General features: G+C 41.7%; 1 protein-coding gene across 1 annotated transcript; it reads left to right on the top strand.

The window, feature by feature from the left end:
• The first annotated feature begins 3,519 nt into the window (after nucleotides 1–3,519).
• On the top strand, nucleotides 3,520–8,621 carry LOC143290333 (protein FMC1 homolog). The gene is given in 4 exon segments (XM_076599686.1): nucleotides 3,520–3,582; nucleotides 4,649–4,703; nucleotides 4,706–4,800; nucleotides 7,812–8,621. Coding segments are annotated over 4 exon segments (315 nt in total). The 3' UTR covers nucleotides 7,914–8,621.
• Nucleotides 8,622–13,552: the final 4,931 nt, after the last annotated feature.

The following is a 13,552-nucleotide window of genomic DNA, read 5'->3' as shown; positions in this document are numbered from 1 at the left end:
GACGATCTAATTCAATTTACACAAACTTCCAACACACATCATGACAATCCATCCAACCCTCTCTCTGTCTCACACACACACACACACACACACACACACACACACACACACACACACACACACACACACACACACACACACACACATACATACTTTTCGCCCAACTCCCCTGCTTGCTTTTAATCGATAATATTCGAACGTGACAATTAATACCTTAAATAATAAACCAAATGTTTACAATCACCAGTATTAACGGTACATTAAACAAAATTTCATACTCCACACATACATACATACGCCTGCTGGAAGAGAGAGACAGAGAGAAACACAAACAGACAGAGATAACGGACGCACGAGCGAACGCGAAACTGCTTTATTGCACTTTGGCCATGGACCATAATTCAAAACCAGGGTGCAGGAAGGTGGGCGTGGGATGGGTCATTACACTACTTGTACAACATCACGCAATGCCAGACTGAACATGGACATGACCTTTTACTTAATTACACATAAGCACACAGAGAGAGAGAGAGAGAGGGAGAGAGAGAGCATTTTGGCGAATTGCGATTAGGCGATAACACGATACTGAATAGATCGACACACTCCAGTCCGAAGAATGAATAATGGGAATAATAGGACGGAAATGTGTGTTGATGTTTCTGGTGTGGACATTGCAACACGTCCACGGTCTGACCACGTGGTGAGAGTACAGGAAGCAACTGTTAGCAGCTCGTGTTAATGGACATGAACGGTCAAGGGTTAGGGCATGTCATTAGTTCAGCGAGGAACTGTGTGTTTGTGTGTGTGTGTGTGTGTGTGTGTGTGTCGCGTCGCCCGACGACCAGTCACGAAAATGACCTTCCATGCCTGTTGGAATTCGCCATCATCTGTCCAATCAGGACCATTTGCCAGGACCTTCCCAGGGGAAGGAAGAGAGGACAGCCACCAAGTTCTACCAATGCTTGTTGTACTATGGGGGGACATTGCCAGGAAATTGCTACAGATGTAGTCTTTCACGTTGGATAGCTGTCCGTACTGATAACTCGGTGGCATGCATGCACAATGTCAACGTTGATTTGTCGGCCAGAAGATGTGTGGCTGTGTGTGTGTGTTACGCCAATAACAGGTTGCTAGCAAACCGAAGTGAACACTGACAAGTTCCTTTGGTATAAATGACTCCGTCAGTCAAACGCGGCAATGAAGTGCGTGTCTTGGTGTGCCCACTCTGCAGGCTTTTTTTTTTTTTTTTTTTTCAGATTGTGTATGGGAGTGGACAGTGCCGTGCTCTTGTCTTTTGTAAATAGTCTGTTGGGCGGCAGATGGCAGCACTTACACCGGCGGGAGGGGGTGGGGGTCGTCATCGTGATTTTCTTGTCTGTTTTTATGTCAGAGATAATGACTAACCTGTCTGCCAGCTTTGAACTGAGGTATAAATGCTGGGGTGGGGTTAAATATAGGCGTGGGGGGGAAGGGTTCAGGACTGTCCCAAGTTCCCTCCCTGGTTGAGTGACGCCTGCGGAACCCAGCAGCTCGGTCCCCCTAAAGCTGGGGATCCCGGAAAGAAAAAGCTGACCCAGCAAGGGTTAAAATAATATAATATCCACACACAAAGTCTGTTTTCCATTCAACCGCCCGTCTTCATTCAACCAAAGGGAAAACACACAAAGTCATTGGCCAACAACAGTTGGGGTTTTGAGGAGTAACCTCCCTGCTCTGGAACCGTCGTAACTGAAAAGAAAAAGGTGAAGGACACGCATTCTCACACATGCACACAACAACTACCCCCAGCTGAAATGGAAGCCGAACAATTCCCCGGCGCGGCATGGAAAAAAAAAAGAAAAAAAAAAGAAGAAGAAGCTGACTCTAATCAATGCAAGACTGTTTGATGAGAAGAAGCCAACACTCGCCCACTACCTGGACACTGGTACATGTACAGTAGGGCCTATATGTCAAGGAACAACAACATTTAAAGTAGCCGGGATACCTTTCAGCTACCCTGAGTATATGTTACAACTCATTGTCCTCCTTGTGACAGCTTGTGACAGCTGTGGTAGAATGGTTAAGACGTTAAGCTGCCAATATATAGAGTCCGTGAGGGTGTGGGTTCTTCTGAACTCAGTGAATCCGGCCTCTCATGCAGGCTCCGTCCGTCGCCACGGTCCCTTTTCCCAAGTTTGACTCAATGGAAAATCAAACTTTCGGATGAGACGATAAACCGCCGGAGGTCTCGTGTGCAACACGCACTTGGCGCACTGAAAAAAACAACACAAAAAAACCCACGGCAACAAGTGTTGTCCTCTGACAAAATCATGTAAAAAGATATCCACTCTGATCGGTCCACACTAAATGTATAAGCATGCACTCAAGGCCTGACAAGCGCGTTGGGTTATGCTGCCACTGTCAAGCATCTGCGGCCTAGCAGATGTGGTGAAGCGTATATGGATTTTTTCGAACACAGTGACGCCTCCTTGAGAAAGTGAAAGTGAAACTGAAACCGTGTGACAGCTGTGCATTTTCAGTCTGTCTCGTTATAGGGGGTGGGGAAGCTTTATGGAGTGAAACATTGAAGTAAATCGTGAGTTAGAAACGACACTCTCATTCGCTCTCTCTCTGTCTCTCTGTCTCTGTCTGTCTGTCTGTCTGTCTGTCTGTCTGTCTCTCTCTCTCTCTCTCTCTCTCTCTCTCTCTCTCTCTCTCCGCGGCTCTGTCTCGTTCACTCAGTCAACACACACATGACACTCCGTCACTTTCTTATTCGCACGTATGCTCACACACGCACGGCAGACACACACACACACACCCGGTGCACACACACACACGCACACTGAGACACACGGCACCGGCACACACACACACACACACACACACACACACACACACACACACACACACTGACCCCTCCCCCTCCCCCAACACACACACTGACACACACAGCGGCACTGACTCGGACACTGACACACACACACCTTGACACTGACACACACGACTGAATGGAAAATAATATTATAATATCAACATTTATTTTAAAAGAAATAAGACTGAAAATAAAATGACTAGGACAACAATTACAATACTTATCACCATAACCATCGTCATAGTTGTGTGGTCCTGGAATAATAGAATGCCAGACTGCGAACAATGCCTCATCACTGGGCTCGGCAACAAGTCGCAACACACACACACACACACACACACACACACACACACACACACACACACACTGACACACACACACACACACACAGCGCACACACACACACACACACACACACACACACACACAGCACACGCACACACACACACACACACACCGCACACACACACAGCGGCACACACACGCAGTGACCGACACACGCACGCACACACACACACACACACACACACACACACACACACACACGACTCCAGAATAATCAAAATGATGATTGTGGTCACTTACGAGGAAGAAGAAGAAGACTTTGTCAATTTAGTTGCTTTTCGGTAAAGAGACACCTTGCCTCCTCGTTTCATTGACCAAAGATGGCGTCAACAAGAGAACTTTTTCGACAGCTGACGAAAGAACTGAGACTGATTTACAAAACGGTAGGGTGTTAATTTAGATGTGACGTTTTTAGTATTATAATGTTGAAGCCCAGGGTAGAAAGGCTGTCTTGTTGATAAATTCATTCAGCGCTGTCTCTGTGAAGGCGATCGTCTGTTGTCCTTGAAAACTGAAAGTAGAGGTGTTGATTATGTCTGTGGTCCGGTCTGACAAACCGTGTCAGGTGGTGGTAAGACAATCCGTAGTGACCTGGGAGATCAGAAAAAAACAACAACAACAACATATTTCCACACTTAACCCACCAAGCACTCACCAATACCAGAATCAAACCCAGGACCTACACTGACCACGGCTGCAACCAGCAACCTGTCATGCCCTTCTGGTTGTTTCTTTCGATTTGCTGCCCATCAGTCAACAGTATTTTTTCACTTAAAGCTTGTTGTGGTTGCTAGAAAGTTACAGTTTTCATTAGGCATTGCAGCTGTGATATTGACAAATTGCCAAGCATACACTCTCTGTCTGACAACACACTAGCCTAAGAAAACTAACCGGAGGGTCCTTGAAACAAATGTTCCATCAAAACATATTTATTTGTTAGTTTTTGATTTGTGTATGCCTGTCTGTCTGTCTTTCATACTCTATTAATTTGATCATTCCACCTGTCTCAGTCTCTGCCTCTCTCTCTTTCTCTGTGTGTTCATGTGTGTGTGTGATCTTGCACCAAATGTGTGTATTTTGCATATGATATAAATTTTCATGTATATAATGATAATATATATATATATATATATATATATATATATATATGTGTGTGTGTGTGTGTGTGTGTGTAGAACCATAAGCATGAGATGATGAGTATTGAAATGGGTTGACAAAGCTTTAGATACTTTTTTTTTTTTTTAATAGATATTTTTTGTTCAGACCATACTTTATACTGAAGATATATGAACTCATCTCCATGTTGTTGTTTTTTGTAGTGTATGTTTATTACCATGTGCACACACAAGCTCAAAATCTGTCCATGCCAATATGTGTGTGTGTGTGTGTGTGTGTGTGTGTGTGTGTGTGTGTGTGTGTGAATTATACTATTCTGTGCTGTGTTCCCAGGACAAGCTGCAGGATGTGCCAGTGTATGCCTTCCTGGAGAGCCAGTTCCGTCGCTTCAGGTGACCAGTGAGAAGGAGTGCCGGGGACAGAATGAGGCAGACCACCTGGCCAGTACCTACCTCTGTCTGCTTCACAGCAACCGCCGACTGCAGGTGTGTGTTTATGTGTGTGTGTGTGTGTGTTACTTGCTGTCAGTGTGTCTTTCTGTGGTCCCAACTTGTGTTTTTAATTGCAGGTGTGTGTGTGTGTGTGTGTGTGTTACTTGCTATCAGCGTACCTTTACCTGGTCCCAACTTGTGTTTTTGAGTGCAGGTGTGTGTGTGTGTGTGTGTGTGTGTTGCTTGCTGTCAGCGTACCTTTCCCTGGTCCCAACTTTTATTTTTGACTGCAGGTGTGTGTGTGTGTGTTGTGTTGAACTATAACATCAGAACAGCACAGCAAAGAAAGTTACTGCTGTCCCGACCATCTGGGCTAGAATTTGATTACAGTGGAGTGTCTTGTCAGAGTTACATCCCCTCTCCCTTGGCCAGGAGGATTTTAGGACAGTCGGCGTTGGGATAGTTCCCAAAGGCCAGCTAGCCCACAAGGCTGCAGCACTAAGAGCCAGTGCAATTTTGCCTCCTAGTTTGAGAGTCATAGTCCTTCACAAAAGACTAAGCTGTAAATCATTTCCCATTGCAATGGAGAAATTGTTGATAATGCAGCTCTCTCACTTTGCTGTTGGCCCAACTGTAAAGTTATGTCAATCTTGAAGCGTGTGTGTTACTGCTGTTAGTGTACCTTTCACTGGTCCTGACTTCAGTAAAAAAAAAAAAAAAAAAATTGACTGCATGTGGTTTCATCCTTTAGTTTTTAGAAGAACTGCAGGCAGACTCATGAAGTCTTTTGTAGCATATAGCTTTATCTTTTATGTGCCTTTAGTAGAGGTGCCTCAGACATGATTCTACTAGTGCAATATGCATGGTTCATACACGCTTTAGTTTCAGTTTCAGTTTCAGTAGCTCAAGGAGGCGTCACTGCGTTCGGACAAAACCATATACGCTACACCACATCTGCCAAGCAGATGCCTGACCAGCAGCGTAACCCAACGCGCTTAGTCAGGCCTTGAGAGAAAAAAAAGCTTTAAAGGTATGTAAACAAAAATATTGAGAAAAAAAAAGATATGCCTTTTTTAAACCCTTGGGTTTGTTAATTGACATGGTTTGATTTGGCTGTCTTTCCTGAAAAAAAACACACACAAAGACCACCATGGTAAGAACACAATAATTTCTGCCAGTGATGAGTAAAGCACAGCAGGGAAATGTTTCACTTGAATTTAACCTAAAAAATGAATAATGATTTAAGGGAAAGAAAAAAAAATGCCCAAAAGGATCGTTCCTACCAGAAGTACAGTTTTCAGCTATGTAGCAAAATGTTGATTCTTTCTTGGAGCATAAGCCAGCACACAAATACATTGACTTTCATCGTGATTCCCAACATGATAGTTTAAAATTCATTACCTTTGGGGATTTAAAGGTTTGTTTTTTTCATAATCATCTTAATTTTTCAAACTCATCAAGCCCTGCACTCCAGCATTGCTCTGGCATCAAAAGTCCTCTCATTAAAATGGTTTTCACGTTCCAACAAATAATTATATGCATAAACCGCAAAGAAGGGGAGCTAACTTTTACAGTATTTCTGAATGTTCATGCATAATTTGGAGGAAAAACAGTTTATTTTCAGCATTTGTTCTGCATCAATTTGGTGTGAAAGCCTGCCAAAGCTGTGAACTCCCCAGGGGTTAAAACCTGTATCAACCCTGGTTACAGAGCTCTGATGGATACAAGGGGTGGATTTCTGAAAGCACAGCTTTTTTTTTCAGGGGTTGGGCTCATGAAAATTTCCATCCTGCTTGCTTATTCTTCAGCATTTTCATTGGTTCTTCCCCAAGTTTCCATCTGGTAATGACGTAGAGCTGAATTTGCTAGTAATGACGTAGAGCTGAATTTGCTATTTTTTGGGATCTGTTTTTCCAAGGATCAGCTGTTCATGTCATTTTATTGATGATGTACATAAATTTACTTCTCTGTTGAACGTTGTTTTTTTTTTCAATTGTGCATGTTTGTCCATTCAACTCTAGGGAGTTTAGAGCCTTGGCAGGTTCCATGCCATATAGATGCTGATGCTGAAAAAAAACCGCAAACAAAACAAAAAAACACAGAAAATATACTGTTTAATTACACATACTTAACCGTGACCCACTAGTGCAGACTCCAGCAGGGGTCTGACATTCCTGTTCTGTGCAAACGACAATCCGCCTATGCGGAGATCTTCCTTTTATCCTCAGAATTACATGCGGACACAACCGGTAATACTGTAACAGTTTGTTCCCTTTCCAGGCAGTTTGTGCTTATTTTGGATCATAGAAACCATTTTAACGAGATGAAATTTGATGCCACAGCAGTGTTTGGGCACAGGGCTCATTGGGTTAAAGGAGGAATGGCTGGGTTTTATTATGATTAATATGTACTTTTTGCATGTAAGGGGGTAAGGAGTGGGTATCCAACATCTCTTTCAAACTGTTGGACCCAAGTATTGTTCAACACAAAAATATTAATTATCCTTTGCCATGTTTTGTTGGTCAGAAAGTTTATGTTGTGTTGATCCGTTCAGATGTTCAGATTGATGTTGTTATAACTCTCTTTACCTCATGAGGGGTTACAGGATATCCAGTGTTGAGTATTGATGTGTGTGTGTGTGTGTGTGTGTGTGTGTGTGTGTGTGTGTGTGTGTGTGTGTGTGTGTATGTGTGTGTGTGTGTGTGAATGTGTGTGTGTGTGTGTGTGTGTGTGTGTTTATGTGTGTGTGTGTGTGTGTATGTGTGTGTGTGTGTGTGAATGTGTGTGTGTGTGTGTGTGTGTGTGTGTGTATGTGTGTGTGTGTGTGTGTATGTGTGTGTGTGTGTGTGAATGTGTGTGTGTGTTTGTGTGTGTGTGTGTTTATGTGTGTGTGTGTGTGTGTGTGTGTGAATGTGTGTGTGTGTGTGTGTGTGTGTGTGTGTGTGTGTGTGTGAATGTGTGTGTGTGTTTGTGTGTGTGTGTGTTTATGTGTGTGTGCGTGTGTGTGTGTGTGTGTGCATGTATGTGTGTGTGTGTGCGTGTGTGTGTGTGTGTGTGTGTGACAGGAGCTACGAGAGCAGTACAAGGGGAAAGGAGAGCGTTCTGTGGAAGAGAGTGCTCGCTTGGTCGGCCTGGTCCCACCTCGCAAACCTAGCGACACTGAGTGACAACTGTTGTGCTTGTTGTTTGTTTTTGGGAGCTTGTGTATTTCATGGCTTTGATACGCACCTTCAGTTACGATGCTGTTTGACTGTCTGTTTGTAAATAGGTGAATGGGTATGTCGGTGTGTTAGTTGATAGTTTGAGCTGGGATTCACACAAATGACTGAGTGATTGAGATGATGTGCGTGCGTGTGTATGTGTGTGTGTGTGTGTGAGCGTGTGTATAGACATTTGCATGTATGTGTGTTTGGATGAATACAGATTCCAGGTTACTGTCTTGGATTACGTTTGTGAACGCTAGCAGTGTATTGACTGAAGGTTTTGAAGAAGAGATAAGACCGAAAAAAAAAAAAAAAAAGGACAGTTTGTGCAAAAGATTTTGGAGGGGAAAATTCTCCGTAACAGATGATTTGCAAGTCATGGAATTGGCATTGGCATGGGCAGATTTTGAAAATGTGCCCAAGAACTGATTCTTTTTCCTTTTTAATTTGTGATTAGTTTTGTAATACTGACAGTGTTGAATTTTGGAAAGGATGTATCTAACACACACACAAAAAGAAAAGAAAACCTTTTCAAGCCATCTTTAAGACAACTTTGAAGACGTAAGGAATTCTAGTGCATCATAGTTATGTTACATGAAGTCTGCATCAGAATTCAGCATTTTGTTTCTTTTCCAAAGATACAGATGTTAATAAAGTATTCTAGAAACAACCCGTGCTGTGTGTAAGATGCTTTGGATTTTGTGTGTGTGTGTGTGTGTGTGTGTGAGAAAGGAAGAGTTAACATGTGAAGAATTTAACTCATGGTAGTCTGATCACCACTAGTTTCTTTTGCAAATGTTGCCTTAAAGTACTGGTTCTTGGTGAAAATAGATCTGCATGACATGACTTAAATTTAAAAGTGCAAATACTATTTTTCATGTTGTCTTAAGTGATGTCATCCATTGGTTTTGGTGAACAAAAAGTAATGTAATTCCCATGGGAAGAAGTCCAAAATAAAGGATGGTGATTGATGTCCTGTACAAAACAGTTCAGTCTATCTCAAGTCTATCTCAGTGAGGTGACAGCCCTTCACTGATAAGATCACTCATCAGTGGCAGTCAAGGGGTTAAAGTTTGCTCAGTCCCATATTCATTTCAATCAGTCCATTCTGGAATCTGTTTCAGTTTCAGTTTCAATTTCTCAAGGAGGCATCACTGCATTCGGACAAATCCATATACGCTACACCAAACTTGGGAGAAAGGGCGAGAGCGGGATTCGAACCAAGACTCTCACAGACTGGCTGTATCGGCAGATGAGTGTTTTAACCATTCGGCCACCTTTCCCCTGCAGAATATGTGCATAATATCAGTACCGTCTGTCATTTCCTCCCCTCTTATTATCTGTCTCATTGGTCCATTCACATGTCTTTTTTTCTAGAATGCTTTGATTATTTTTCTTCTTTTTCTGGACTTCATAATTGGGCATTCTTGGTGTGCTGAGCAAGGTGGCAGAATGGTTAAGACGCTTCTCTACCAATACAGTGTCCATGAGGGTGTGGGTTCGAATCCCGTTCTTGCTCGCCCTTTCTCCCAAGTTTGAGTGTAAAATCAAACTGAGCATCTAGTTATTCAGATGAGATGATAAACTGAGGTTCCGTGTGCAGCACACTCTGGGCACACTGAAAAAGAACCCATGGCAATAAAAGCATTATCCTCTGACAAAATTCTATTAAAAAAAAAAGAAAGAAATCCTCTCTGACAGGTACACGTATTATGCTGCTGTCAGGCATCTGGTGTATATGGATTTATCCGATCGCAGTGAAGCCTCTTTCAGAAACTGAAACTGTATTCTTTGTCATGCCAAGGATGTGTGAGTTGCCTGCTGTTTTTTTTTTTTGTTTTTTTGTTTTTTGTACATGTGTGCCCGTCGGTTTATATAATATTGTGTGTTATGTATAATTATATTTGTGTTCAGGTTACTGGTTTTGCTTTTTAGTTGTTCTTTTTGACTCACTTGTGTAAACAAAGAGAGTCTATGTTTTAAACCGGTGTTCAGTTGTGTGTGTGTGTGTGTCCGTGGTAAATTTCAGCAGTGCCATTTTCTCTGGAAATACTTTGTCTGCCAATACCAAAATTGGCTTGAACATAGTATGAAAAAAATCTTCACAGTCATACCAATAACAGGTTGTAAGTCTCCCGAATTAAGCCGCATTTCTGTGTCATTAACGGTTTATTTCATTGAGATGTGTTCTGAAATCCAAAAATTCTAAAAACTGCTTTCCACTGAGTTTGGCCGACAAGAAGAAAGGATGTGTTCGAAGACGACATGACCTCGTGTTTGAACTTGTTCACAATCAAAAGGAAAGAAACACAAATTCTGGACAGAACACGTACAGGGATACTAACTACACCACTGACGTGTTTACTGCATATAGATAATTATTCTAAAGTGGACACTGAATTAACTGGACATAGAATGTAGAGTGGTTTGTGCAGATCTAGAGATCTACAATGTGTTGCGATGTGCTTGAAGGAGATGGCAACGTCTCCTTTACCACCAAAATAAAAGAATAATTGAGATATGATAAAACACACAAAAAACATGATTTAAAAGGCGTTATTACGTCCACTACAATCACATCTATTTATCGCACGACGAAGAAATGTTAACATTGCTTTAAGTTTAAAATTTAGTCATTTAATGTGAGATGTGCTGCAGCCCTGGAGCTTGCATCCGAACTGAACATGCTTGGTTCCATCCCACCTGCATGCCTTTTGAAAAAAAAAAAAAATTCTCCCAGGTTTATTTTATATATCATATTTAATACCGAGCACTTTTCAACGATTTTTTAAATCTCATGATTCCTTTACTGGATAAAGCATGAAGCACACGTGAGTCTTGAAGGCTTTGCCTCTTGTTTGTTTTGTTTTGTTTTGTTTTGTTTTGGCTTTTTTTTCTGATCCTCTGGAGAAAATGAGACTGAGAGGTATGTCCCAAACTTATGTGTCAAAAAATAACTGTACTTGTGCCGAAATTCTTTTCCAGGTTGTTTTTTTGTTGTTGTTGTTTGTTTGTTTGTTTGTGATTCAACAAGATCAATATTGACATTTCTTTTCAACCCTAATATGGCCGTGCATTGTAAGTAGTTCATGTTTTCTCTCATCATAAGGGTTTTTCCAGTGGTCCGACAAATGAAAATTTTTATTGAGTTATTTCCCTTACATTGCAATTTTACTCTTGTTAACACCAAGGGAGTTTTTGTTTATTTGTTTGTTGTGGGATTTTTTTTTCCAATTCAATAAGATCAGTATTGACAATACTTTTCAACCCTATTATGGCCCTGCATTGTAAGTAGTTCATGATTATTATGTTTTCTCTCATCATTAGGACTTTGACTGCGTTCTGACAAATGAAACATAATGTTATTGAGTTATTTCCCTTCCATTGCAATTTTACTCGTTTACACCAAGGGATGGGGAAAAAATTGTGATACCTTGTTCGAAAGGTTTGGACAGGGTTTTTTTTGTTCAAGGATGTTTAGTAAAAGCAGAGATGAGGATCCTTTAATCTGATAATAAAAGGTATTAAAATGACAATGCAAGTCATGTCGCTCAATGCATTTAATATAAAAAAGAAGAAAAAATAATGTACATTTATATAGCGCCCTTTCACTCTAAGTGCTCAGGGCGCTTTACGTGAAAGAAAAATTTTACAAGTTACATAAATCATTCATGACCACTTTTTCTTAAAACCGCTTCCCACACACACACTCTCTCCGTTTCCCACTCACACATCCAAAGTGAGCTGACATGGGTGGTGCTGGACAACAAGGAAGCTTATAGATAGGTTTTAAAAGATAAGTTTTTAGTGATGAGCGAAACGCAGAAATAGAATCAGATGCACAGATATGATGAGGAAGGTTGTTCCAGATGTGAGGATGAGATAAATTATTCTTTATAAAGTGGGTCGGAAGATTTCACTTCGTTGTGGAAATAGCCGGATCTTTCATAGAAATTTTTGATATGACATTGAAAAAAAAGAACGTGTTCATCAGGCATCACGTAATAATGAGCACTTCTTTTTTTTTTATTAGCTAGTTGTAATTGGTGTTTGTAGCTCAGGCAAATGCACAGTCATATCAAGAGCTGAAAACTTGTCAGTATCAATCCCATAAAACCAGCTGGAAAAAAAAAAGGGAATGAATTTTTTCCAACCATCATGAAATTTTAAGAAATGGTTCACAAGTACAAGTTCTTGCACAAAAAAACAGTACTATAACATAATTAATTTTTCCATCAATGTTTTTGCTGAAGATTTTTTTTAAGGGGGTGGGTGACGTGAACACATACATGATTATAAATAAAATGCACTCAGATGCCTGTGGGCAACTCACACATCCTAGCTCCAAAACAAAACACACACACACACACACACACACACACAATATATATATATATATATATATATATATATATATATATATATATATGCTTCATTTCCACCTTCAACACCCTGAATTCGTCAGATTTACTTTCTTTCCATTTCGAATATTTGGCCTTACTGCAGAGTCAAATGAAACTGGGAAACCAAGCCTGACATGTCTTTGTAAGTTCAGAATTGCTCTTTTTAATTGAGAGAGAGAGAGAGAGAGATGTATGCATCAACTCATCAGTCATGCCTTGCCCAACGTCATCAGCTGTACGTCCTCCTATCGCACTCTGCATCATAAACTAGGCCCTTCTGTCTCGCCCTATACTGTTGGCCAGGTTTGTTTTTCAGGCTTTGTAAACCAATCAGGGAAGCTTGGCTCGCACTATACCAGCTGTGTGGTTCATGTGGCCTGGTAGGTTAATTGGACTCGCGTGTTCTGCGTGGAAGCCTGTCTGGTATAAGCCGGCCAAGACGATAATCCGTCATCAAAGAGCCGACCCGTTTATGCCCGCACTGCCACAAACGTCAGAACTGACCCGCTGTCACTGGCCAAGGAGACGCACACGTGGAGCACGTGCTTTGTCCGTGCTGCATGCACCACCAGGGTAGGCTGAAGCTGGCGTTCAGCTGGAGGTCATCGTACCTGCTGGTAAAGGTGTAGGTACCTGCGGATAAATCTACACGAGGCAAGGCAAACGGTCTCTTGAATACTACTGTGACCCCTGCGAGTTTATTTCCCTCGCTGCCGCCCACAGTTGTGACAGTTGGCATTCACTCTGTCGGTGTGATGCTCCCAGAATGATGCCTACCCGCCACCACCACCCCCTCCCCCACCAAGTTAACTCCATGGGGATATTTGGGGTAGGATCTGCAATGACTAGAGTGAGGAGTTACCGGGGAAATTTCCAACCTTTCGCTGAAATCACACCATGACAATGCGATTAAAAAAAACAAAAAAAAAAACGGAATTGAAAAGCACGAGTATTACTGTTGAAAAATAAAGCAAACAAAAAAGCAACAACACAACAACAACAAAACAAAAACTGAGCGTCCAGTCATTCAGATGAAACGATAAACCGAGGTCCCGTGTGCAGCACCCACTTGGCGCCAGCACTGAAAAAAGAACCCATGGCAACAAAAAGTGTTGTCCTCTGAAAAAATTCTGGAGAAGTCCTCAATGATAGATGCACAAAACTATACACATGCGCTCAAAGCCTGGGGTCATTTCCAAA

This window comes from Babylonia areolata, chromosome 15, assembly GCF_041734735.1.
Source record: "Babylonia areolata isolate BAREFJ2019XMU chromosome 15, ASM4173473v1, whole genome shotgun sequence".
Lineage (NCBI taxonomy): Eukaryota > Metazoa > Mollusca > Gastropoda > Neogastropoda > Buccinidae > Babylonia > Babylonia areolata.
Note: the sequence above shows the minus strand (reverse complement) of the source record. Positions and strands in the feature narration are given on the sequence as shown.